This window comes from Bison bison, unplaced genomic scaffold (genome assembly GCF_000754665.1).
Source record: "Bison bison bison isolate TAMUID 2011002044 unplaced genomic scaffold, Bison_UMD1.0 scf7180017864057, whole genome shotgun sequence".
In the NCBI taxonomy this organism is placed as follows: Eukaryota; Metazoa; Chordata; class Mammalia; order Artiodactyla; family Bovidae; genus Bison; species Bison bison.
Window position 1 is genome coordinate 2,298,911 of NW_011494629.1, and position 11,485 is coordinate 2,310,395.

General features: G+C 52.0%; 1 protein-coding gene across 1 annotated transcript in view; it reads right to left on the reverse strand.

Annotated features, from left to right (window-relative positions):
* Nucleotides 1-8,595: 8,595 nt before the first annotated feature.
* Nucleotides 8,596-11,485, reverse strand: part of PHF2 (PHD finger protein 2) — a 102,449-nt gene continuing 99,559 nt past the window's right edge. The window contains exons 22-23 of the mRNA XM_010835970.1: nt 11,234-11,485; nt 8,596-10,567 (exon numbers count right to left, since the gene is read on the reverse strand). The exon at nt 11,234-11,485 is cut by the window's right edge and continues 17 nt beyond it. Coding sequence (XP_010834272.1) covers nt 10,479-10,567; nt 11,234-11,485 — 341 coding nt within the window. The 3' untranslated portion in view covers nt 8,596-10,478. The remainder of the gene's footprint in view (nt 10,568-11,233) is intronic.

Here is an 11,485-nt window from a genome sequence, read left to right on the forward strand (position 1 = left end):
TTTCTCCTATGTTTTCTTAATGATGTATGTGTTTTATCTTTTTAAGGTCTCTAATCCTTTTGACCTTAATTTTTGAGTGTGAATGAGATAAGGATCAAAGCCCTTTTTTTCCTGGTAGACATTTAGTTTGTCTAGTTTTCATTTGTTGAAAAGAGTTTTCTATTCATAGTGAATTTTCTTTTCATAGTGAATTTGAATTCATATCAAAGCCTTGGTAACTTTGTTGGAAATCAATAGACCATATACATATGGATAAATTAATTCACTAGTAAAGCAATCTGGGCCTGGAAATTTTTTTTTTGAATGGGGGCTTTTTAATTATTAATTCAAAAAAATTTACACACAGAAGACTATCCAGATATTCTCTTCTTACATCAATTTTGGTTGATTGTGCCTTTCAAGGAATTTGTCCATGTTATGGCACTTGTCAAAAATTTATATAAAGTTGATCATAATATGCTTTTGTTGTTTTTTTTAATGACTGAAAGATCAGCAGTAATGACCACCCTTTCACTCTTATATTGGAAATGTGTATCTTCTCCATTTTCTTATCTGTCCAGCTAGAGATTTATCAATGTTATTGATCTTTACGAAGAACCAAGTTGGGAGTTCATTAATTTTCTTTATGTTTTTTCCATTTTCTATTTCATTGTTTCACATAGCCATTTAAATGTAAACTTAAAAGTAATTAAAAGTAAATAAAAATTAAGAATTCAAAACTCAGCCACACTAGCCATATTTCAAGTGTTTAACTGTACTATATGAACATTTTCTTCATTGAAAATAGTTTATTGGTCAGCACTGGTCCAAAGGGTGGAAGGTCTTTTTTCTCAGTTGATCTCATCTCTCTTAACTAGACATTTTCTAAGCTTCTTGAGGGTCTTGGGAGGGCCAGGTGGCTCTTGAAACCACCCTGTCCTCTTGATGACTCTGGCCTTGGTCCCATCTCAGGCTTTGTGGCCACCTCCCTTCTTCTTGATCCCTTTTCCTCCTCTCATTCTCCACCTTTGCTTCCAGAGGGAGCCTCCAACACAGTGATATGTCCCTATACCACCTTTCTCAAATCACAGTGCTCCCATTACCTGGGCCCCACAGGACTTCCCAGCAGAGCATGATCTGTTTCCCTTATAGGCCTGAGTTATGCTTTCTAGAAGCAGCCCCCACTTTTAAATGGGCCACCAAGAACATCCATGTCACTTGCACCACCTGGCTTCAGTCACCCAGTGGACTACCAGAAAATGGAGACAGGGAAAACTGCCCCTGAGCTGTAGGGCTCCTTCTCTTGGACCTGGTTTATGACATAGGCCCCAGAGCACCTCCTCTCCAGGCCTTCCAGAGCCAGCCTAAGAAGGCAAGTTCCAGATCTCTGAGTTCAGCCAAGTTTAAGAGTGAGACAGAGAATCCAGGAAGATGTGCGTGCCCCACCAGAGGTATCAGGGGTGTGGGGTTAAAGGCCAGACAGCACTTGTCTGAAGTGGGCTCCCAGGCTATAGCTAGGGGATCTTGCACTCTGCCACCCAGGCTCCCAGGAGCCTGGTCCTGCCTGCACAGGTCAGGCCAGTTCACCACAATAGGAATGTCCATGACCCCTCCCTGCTAGTCTAACCATGCCCCTGACCACCTGCCCATCAGCCCTCAGGCCATGAATCACCAGCAGCCTTACAAGAGGAAGCAGTGATAACCCCAGGTCCCAGAGGGGCTGCCCTGGCTGCTTGTCTGTCTTAATCCACCCCTGCAGGGCAGGAATTAATAGCTCTGTTCCACACACTCCATGAGTTTCTCTATCTGGAGCTCTCTTCCTTGTAAACTCCCTCCCCCTATTTGAATATCCCTCTTCTCCAAGTCCCCTGTTGTCTCCCTCCCACCTCTCTGTTCCCTCCCTTCTCTGGGGTCCCTGATCCACCTTGCTTTCCCACCATGTACCAGTCACTGGTGCCCTTGCCTGCCCTGGACCAGGGGCTTCCCATGGCTCCAGGGCCCAAATCAAGGACATAAACTACCTTCTGGAGTGAAATAGGTCAAGAGGGGGTCCATTTGACCACACAGAGCATCCCCTGATGGGGCTGTAGGAGTTGAGCCATGAAAGAATAGAAGGCCTGGGATGTGGGGATACTGCAGGCAGTTAGTGGCTAAGCTGAAGAATGACCAGAGGAGGTAGTGTTTGGGGCTGAATATGGGGACTGTGAAGAAGGGAATCAGGGAAACAGAGTCAACGCAGGTCTAGTATAAGGCATTCTGGGGAAGGCTAAGATGCGGCCAGCAGGGCCATGAGACCTGACGAAGCCAGAACCAACCCATCTAAGTGTGTTGGCAGAAGGACAGAAAGGACCTCTGAAGCCCAAAGCAGTGAGAAATGAGTCTGGAGCAGCTGAGTGAGCACAGCTGAGGGTCCTCCAGAAGACTGCAGAGTGGAGCCTGGACAGCTAAGCCCAGAGAATGTCAGCATCTGGGGAGAGGAGGAGGGAGGGTTTGAACAGACAGGGAGGGAGCCCCTCCTTCCTGAGTGGAGACTGTAACTGGAGCACAAGCCCCTTTTCCCCACCTTCAAAACTGCTTCACACATTGTAGCACAGTAATTCAAGAAGCAAAGGGAAGGTCTGATAGATTGGAAATACATCCTAAAGCTGCAATCATGAAAACTTTATGGTCTGAGTCAGAACAGATGAAACAGAGAGGAAAAAAGAAAAAATTCCCTCAAAAGCATCCTTATTCACATTTGCCACACACCCCCAGGTGTCTCCTTCTCAAGGAACCTCTCCCACCACACACACACACACACACACCTAACCCTAACACTTCTCCTGGTAACCCCGTGGAAAGAGCAGAGAACAGACACCAATAAACTTTCCAGAGCTTAATCCACAACCACTGAGAGACAGCCACCAATAAACTTCTGTGTGATATGGGTCACAAATTCCTGTATGTCGATGGAGGATAAACTCAGGATCTTAACTCTTGGCCATTACAGTTCATTGCAGGGGGTCACAGTTAGGTGGTCTAAAAAGAAAAGGAAAAGAAAATAAGACTGGGTTTTCCCCCAGGTTTGAAGATGAAGTAAATGACATTTGAGCGAAGATACTGATCTCAGAACACATTGCAGGAACCCATCAGTGAGCCTGGCGTTGGTTTACCCTATGACTCCATCAGAGGTAAGATATCTGTCCCCATGTTGCAGCTCCCAGAGGTGGCATCTCCGTCAGCTGCAGGTGCAGAGCAAGGAGTTCCTGAGGCCCCATCACAGGCAAAATCATGCAGTTTTCCTAAACTCTAAGAGAAATGAACCAAAAAGGGAAAAAGGAAGGAAAGATAAATGTGGCAGACCAAAGCTTACTCTACAAAATGTGTAGCCCATTTATATGGTATTTCTCTTTGAAAAGCAGAAGTGTTTGTGGTGTACCTATACACACTGATTGTAGACCACATTCTAGAACAGCAGTCTACAAAAATCCTCCCTCTTCAGGCTAAAAAATCACATGTTGTAACACATGTGGCTTTACACACTTACTAAATCAGTCAAAATGAGTAGAAAAGATAAGCGGCAATGCCAGGCGCGTTGAGCGCACATCCGGGGCGTGGAGACCCCATTGACCCGTGGAGGCCGCTCGCTTAGCACCTGATCCACTCGGGCCAGGCAGCAGAGACAGTGTGCCTGTGGGTGTGCGGATGCTCGGCCCAGCCTGAGCCAGGCACAGGCGCCCCATTCCCCTGACTGTCGAGGAGGCCAGGACGACGCCTCTGTTTTGCAGAGAGGAAGTCGAGGTCTGCAGAGCCAAGGCCATCTCCATTCTCCTTCCTACAAGCTCCGGCACAGCCGCCGTTTGGTGAATGCAGTTTGGGAGCGGGGGTGGCAGGAGGGATTGAAATAACACTGGCTGGAGTGTGGGTTCAGGCCGGTGGGCCGGCAGGCGGACAATTAATTACGAGGATCCCGCTTTGAGCCGGGCGAGGGCCCAGCTAGGCCGGGTGTTTACATGCACGCTCGTCTGTTTGGGGCCTGCAAATCCGTGTCAGATGTTAATGGAACAGCATCATTTTTCTGCCGAGGTGGCATCCCCTGGGATGTTTGGATGAGGCAGCCGATGGGACTCGGCCTGGGAAAGGCGGGCTAGCGTCTAAGGAGGGAGCCCATTTGTCAGGCTGCCCGACAGCCCACAGAGCACCCCTCCCACCACCTCTCCTCACGGAGCCCTGCCCGTCGTCCTTCCATCCAAAGCACTCTGGGGACGCAAAGCCCTGGGTCGTGAGAAGTAAGGATTCACTCCAAAATATGGGAGGGAGACTGCAAGCTGGAAGTGAGTAAACATTTAATTGAGCGTGGACACAACCACCTGGGTTCACACCCAGCCCAGGGCACAGCCTCTGCTCCACACACCTCTGCAAGTTGGGGTGTGCATGGCACGTCCATTGGCAGACCTCTCAGGCCAGGCCTGGCCACCTGAGGCCTGGCTGTGTCTTGTGTCCTGTTGCAGCTTCCCTCCCGAGTGGGCAGGCGTCTGCGGGCCATAGCAGAGAAGATCTGGGGGAGACCAGGTGGGGACATTCCACCCCTTTGTCTCCAGCTCCCTGCTTCATCCATCTCCTCCTCATCAGGAAGGCCGATGGAAGAAGAGGCCCAGAGAGGGGAAGTGACCTGCCTGAGATAACACAGCCAACAGGCTGTCAGGTCAGACAGGTGGAAGAGAAGGTCCAGCAGAAGGTCAGGTGGGAATGGTGACCCATAGGGAGAAGTTGGCCCTATAGAATTTCTGTGTGGGTTTGAGATATCAGTCACTCAAGATGAAGAAGCTGAAGCCAGCCCCAGGTTTCCACAGCCAGGCAAGGTGAGGCCTTCCACAGGCTCCTTGGGTCGGGAAGGGGCAGGGGACACAGCCTGGACCAAGGATTGGGGCAGAAGAAGCCTTGCTGGAACCCTGGCCCTGCCAAGCTCTCAACTCACACCATCCCCACTGTTCTTCACAAAGCTTGATCCTGCCCCTGGGCCTTTGCTCTACTGTTCCCTTGGCCTCGGCACTCTTCCCCCACGATCTCTGGGGTCTGCCCAAAGGTCACCTCCTCAGAAAGGCCTCCCAGCTCCAGGACCCAAACCTGAGGTGTAGGGGGAGGTGGCAAGTGGCAAGCCTTGGGAAACCACATGGCACTCTGTCCAGCACACAGTAGGCACTCAGGAAAGTGTACCACACTGGCAGCATAATCACAACATGAAACCCATGGAATTTAGCACCAGCATCTAATGTCTTTGACTTGAATTTTATGTACCATTATCATTACTGCTAAGGAGGTTTTTTCCACAGGCTGGGAACACAGTCTTAAGTTTTATATCAGCAGCATCTTTTTCTTTAAACCTTGGATGGTAAGCACTCTTCACTCTTTCTCCCACACACTGTGCAGCCTCTCAGAACCATGGGCAAGGAAGCAGAGACCCCCAGTAGCCATGTGTCCAACAGAAGACCTGCCTCAGGGTCTTCATCTGCAAAGAGGGCTCCTTGTTCAGGGCTGTGCACAGAGGGAGGCTGGGCTGGGTCCAGCGGGGAACGTGAGGTTTGGGGAGGGGGGATTCGAAAGTCTCTGTGCAGCCTGGGAAAGGGAGAGACCCCCGTGATGGAGCGGAGAGTCAGGCAAGAAAACTGCTGCCCTGCCTGACTTCTGTCCCCTCCCCTGTACTCATCCTCTACTCCAGCCATCCTCAAAGATGGCACTTCACCTTGTCCCCACCTCAGGGCCTTTGAATGGTAGCTCCTTTCTGCTCTGGCACAGCTCTTTCTTCTGCATCTTGGGGAGTCTGCAGCAGGGTGTCTCTCACAAGCTCAAGGGCCCTATAACTGTCCTGCCTAGACTTGACTTGCACCGTAGCTCCACCAGCTGTGAGAGTCTGTACCTCAGCTTCCCCCTCGGCAAGACAGAGACAGTTGTAGGACCTTCATCAGAGGGTAGTTGTGAGGCGTGAATGTGCTAATAATATATGCCAGATACTTAAACAGGCCCTGGCACACCCAGCGCTTAAATAGTTCAGGACCAAGGTGAACTGATTATTATCATCTCCCTCCCAACCCTCACAGCATGCTGATGACTTCTCTTTGCCCACATCAGTCCCTTCTGCCCTTAGCCCCAGGGTCTTGCCCGAAGGACACCTAGCACAAAATGAATTCACGTTGCTATCGCAGGAGGACAGGTCGTTCCTGGCCCTCCCCTGCCCCCTGGTGGTCACTCTCAGTATTGCCCCAAGGCACCACACGGGACCCTTTCCTGCAAGTTTGGGGACTGGCCCTTGGGTTGGTTTAAGGCTCTGAGCATCTAGGCAGAACCATGCAAAGCAGACTGGGCTGTTGGTGGTGCTGAGCTCCCTCTCCAATTGCACAATGGTAACATGTGCCTGATGGGCATAAGGGGTGGAGGGAATAGGGGGGCAGATGTCAGAAGGGGAGGGAGCCCTAGAAGGAGGGGGACCCTAGGGAGACAGGACCCCAGGTGGAAAGTAATCCTCTTTTCCTCAGCCTATCCTGCAGCAGGCTGCTTGCTCACCTGCAGGGGCTCCCCAGGGCCTGCCATATCCCTACTGTGTGGACACCCTCTGTGGCTCAGCCAGCTGCTACCCCACCTCCCACCATCTGATCACCCTAAGGTCTGGTCACCTGCCCTGAGGCCTTTGCTTGTGTTGCTGAAGACATTTTCATCTCATGGGTTGCTCCAGGGAACTTCCCAAACTCCCTTCTTTCACCCGGAGTATAAGACGACACGATGGATGTCTCATCACAGACTGTCCCACCGCACAAGGGAGCAGGTGACAGTGAGCCGCAGGTGAGGCAGAATTTCCCCTGGCGAAATCGACCCTGAGGAAGCCTCTGTAAGTTTCTCAACATGGAGCCTGGAACTCAAAGGGTGCTCAGGAAAATGACTGTAAAATTCAGCTCAACTTTGTAAGTTGAGTTGAGGCAATTTGTTATTTATGCCATGTTCAATGCACAGGACCCCAGCCACTCACGAGTCACAGGCAGAGCTAGGGCAGCCTGCAATAACAAACAAACAGCTCCAGCATCTCAGGCTTAACATGCAACCCTTTGTTTCCTTTTGAGAAGCTTGTTGCTGGTCAGATGGCTCTTCAGGACCCTACTGCCAGCATCCTGTGGCCCCCTGGGGCTGCCTTGATACGATGGTGGTGTTCCACTTACATGGCCAGCCACCTGTTGCCAGGAGGTTGAGAAATAATGATTGAGCAAGGGACGATCCCGGAGCACTCAAGTCTCATCCACAGAGGGCTTCAGTCTGAGCCTTAGTTTATCTGTCAAATGAGGGCTTGGGTCCGTGGGGCCAGGCAGGGAGCTTTCTCAGTGGCCTTGCATGAAGATGAGAAGACCCCGGAAGGGCCACAGTGAGCACCAAGCATGGAGCAACACAGGCCCCTTGCTGCCCCTGCTACAGGCATACCGAGAAATGCACAGCCTGGGTCCACCTATAGTCATTCCTGGACACCTGGACTGCTGGGGTTAGAGGGAGGGCCCAGGGCTCAACTAGGCCAGGCTGCCCCAGGATGATGTGGGTACAGCCCAGGACAGGGCCTAGGGCCAGGGAAGAGACTCTGGGCACCTTCTGGGAGCCCTCCCCAAGCCCAGGGCCCTAGGTCCCAAGTGGCCCTCTGAAGACACAATCCCCACAGCCATGCTGGGGTGGGGAGACCCAAGGAGCACCCAGATAACTCAGCCTCAAGGACTCCAACTCAGAGGCTGGGCAGCCAGAGCCAGTCCTGGCGGGCAGGATGCACAGAACAACCCAGGGCTCAGCCCAGTCCTTTGGCGGCTATGGGATGAGGGTGTGGGGACCCCTGGAGGATCCTCAGGGCAGAATCTGGCTGGATCTGGGCAAGGACAGGAGAGCTGCCAGACAGGGTGAGTGCCTAACCTGGGAGTGTGCAGAGGCCCCAGTTGTGGGGTCCAGCAGAGCAGATTCAGGCTGTGCAGCTGAACACTTTATCCCAGGGCCCAGCAAAGTCTGAGGTGCCAGGCAGCTGGGGCAGCCCCAGCGTGGGCCCAAAGTCTCCTCTGTGGCGGGCCCCTCCGGCTAGCTGCTCTTTCTCCCTAATCTTCGATCTTCACTGTGCCCTTCACTGTGCATCTGTTAGGGTGGGATGGGGGATCTGCTTTTGTTCATCTGTTGTAAATAACATCAGATTTAGACTGAAATCCTGCACACATTCTCGGGTGCCTGTCACTGGACTCGCTAAACTGCACGCCTGTGAACACTAAGACACCAAGAATGTTCTACGGGCACCTAAGGATGCTTGGTGCTGGGGCTGGTATTGCCAGGGTCTCAAAGGCTGCCCACTCTGACCAAGGGTCTCTTCTGCCTGCTCCTACAGGCTGGCTCAGGGTGCTGTAGCTTTGGGGTACAGGGAAGTACCTATGCCCTGTGGGCAATCCAAGGGCTTTCCAAGGGGAATGTTGGCAGCCAGGGCCTGGGCCTTGGTAGGGGGCCTGGCCTGACTGCCCACCCTTAAACCCAGCCCACCACACTGGTCCACTCCTCTCCCCAGTGTCCAAGACCCCCACCATCTTCACTGCAGAGTGGACAACAGCGAACGAGGCAAAAACGACAAAGACGTGGTTCTGTACAAAACCGGAAATATTTTTACTCTTTTAAAACTTTGATCTAAGTTACCTTAGACCTCATGGACTCGATACAAGAGTAATATGAATTGGGAAATAAAACACTTTAATAGCCACAATAAACTTTGTTAGAAATGTACATGTTGCCAAAATAATAATAATAAAATTAAAAAAATAAAAGAGAGGAAGAGAGAGAACAGCTTGATGGCCAGGTTAGATTATATAAATGTTCAACAAGGACAGGAAAGGAAACCTTCAAAACGCTGGGTCAGAATAGTCAGGGCCCCGTGAGGCTCGCCCCTTCCAGCCTCTGGGCCCCGGGGCTGTGTCCCCCAAACAGGATGAGCAAGGATGGCAAGGCCCACACAAAGCTGCCTCTCCTCATGGACAGAACACCCAGGGATGGGCATATAAACAAAGCTCATAAGAAATGTACAAATATAAAAAGCTACAAACATTAATAAATTACAGCATCACAAAACACAGAAACACTTCACAAGGTGCTAGTAAAATAACTGTACCCCACCCCCTTCATCAACAAGAAGGAAAGAAAGAGCTGGTATTCAAGTTGAAGATTCCTCTTCAAATGTGTCTGAAATAGATCTTTTGTGTACTGTTTGCTTCTGTCAAGACAGATATAAGGCTGCACAGACATCACTTGTTTTTCAGGCAATACCTTAGTTCCTAAAAGAAAAAATAATAATAATAACCATAATAATACAAAGAAAGAAGGAAAAGGAAAAGCATCGGAAACCCAACTGTTCATCATACTCGGCAAAAAACTCGTATAAATGTTAATGAAGGACTCTATAGAAAGAAATTCCTAAAGATACTTTTACTCTTATAAAAAAGAAGTTATTTAAAAAGCTATTTACACGCTACATTCTATGAAAAATATGCTTCAGGAAATACATCTAAAATTAAAATACAGGATTGCCTGAGAAACAAATCCAGCCCCTCCATGTCGATGGGCAGACGCGTGGTCCAGGAGCCACCCGTGCACTCGACAAGTGACAAGATAGAAGTGCCTGGCCCCAAGTCCTCGGCCACCCGGCCACCAACTGCCCCACCAGGCATATGGCGGAGTGCTTTGGCTGGGAAGTGCTTCTCGGAGTATAGATGGTCAGGCTGGATGAGGCCTACCCACGTGGCTTAGCCTGGGCCCCCGGGATGCCACACTGTGGCTGGGCCCAAGCCCTTCCCCGGGGACCCCATGATGGCTCCAGTTCGCCCCCACTGACACACTGACCCTGCTGCCAGCCCCAGCCGGCCCCAAGAAATGCCCCAGACATTCAGGGCACAATACCCACCATCCGGCCCACCACCCACTATCTGGAGAGCACAGAGGCTCCTCTCCTAACCGGACCGAACACTCTCTGGACTTGTCTGAGAATCACTTGGGAAGAAAAGGGGGGCACATACACACCCCGATTTCTCCTCCTCTTCCTCTCTAGTGTTCTTTGCCTTTTTTTAAGCCTCTGGAGGCTACCAGTCTGTGGCCAGCTCAGACTCTGGGCCTGGTGAGCATTGGCTCACTCCTCCTTCCTTGAAGGACTCATGCTGCCAGCAGAGCTGCAGAGGCCCTGCAATCACACCCATGCTCGGGGATGCCTGGAGGCTGTCCTGAAACTGGAATGGTCCTCAAACGGGCAGGGCCACGTTTCGGGAACTGGTCACTCTAAGCAACTTGAGAAAGGACGTCTGTCCACATTGGCAAGCTCCGCCTGCTGAAGCAACAGATGCTCATGTGAGGGGGGTGGTTGCTGGGAGGAGGCCAGGCCCTCCCTGGGTGAGGCAGCAAGGCCACCCTCCTGGGGGCTGATGTTCTAGCGGGGCTCCGGGGGTCCTGAGTGGAGCAGAAGGATCCTGGCTTTCCAAACTTTAAAGGAGTAGTTTTCCATTCCGATGAATTTTCAAAATTTTCCCAAGCCTCTGTTTGGCAGTGGCCATGCCCTTTTTTGTACGTTTTCCTGGTGGAGGTGGAGACACAAAAAAGACAGGTGAGTGAGAGGAGCAGCATATGGGGGGGTCTGTAATCCCTCACTGAGCCCACATCCTTTCTGTAAGATGGGCGTGCAATGCCCAAGCACAGTGAGCTCTGCATCCCTCCAAAACCATCAACTGTCGACAAAATGCCCCACTCAGAGACTGTGTCGACAAGGGGCTGGGGCATGGCGTGTGCAGCAGGGACAGTCCAGGGATGGCATTAGGGCAACCTGGAGCTACCCCCCCCCATGTCCATGGCTGGCTGGGGCTCACGGCCGGGGCACAGTGGGCCTGGGGTGACAGTGGGGGTACCATAGGACCCAGCCAACTGTCCCACCCCTAAATCACATGGAGGAGCCTGGGTCACCCTAGGCCACTCCCAGTGAACCCTCAACAAACCATCAACCACACTCTGTCTCCAAGCCAGGACCCAAAGCCAAGGCCCTGGTAGTCTAAAGGAATGGACCTAGCTCCAAGGTACCCAGAACCAGCCCCACCCCCCACCCCCCGGCGAGTAACCAGAGGTCTCAGTCTTGAAAGGAGCCATTTCTTTCACACACTGACTGAGGGCCTGGCCACAGAAACTCATGGCTGCAGGGACAGAGACCTATGGTCACTCACAGGCAACTCAGGGTCAGCAAGGAAGGTACCTTTGGCAGCGGTGTTGTTGGGGGATGATGAGGAGGGCCTCCTCTGCGTGAGGAAGACCCCGGGGGCCATGGGCTGAGAGGCACGGCCGGCTTGGGCCCCAGTGAAGGTGCCAGCTGCTGTGTACTCATGGTCGACCAGGCTGCTGCTGTGGGACTCTGGCGGGGGCTCAGGTGAGCTGCCCTCCTGTGAGGCCTGGCTGCTGGCCGTGCTGGTGGAGGCCGGAGTGGTGGAGGCCGGGGTGGTGGAGGCCG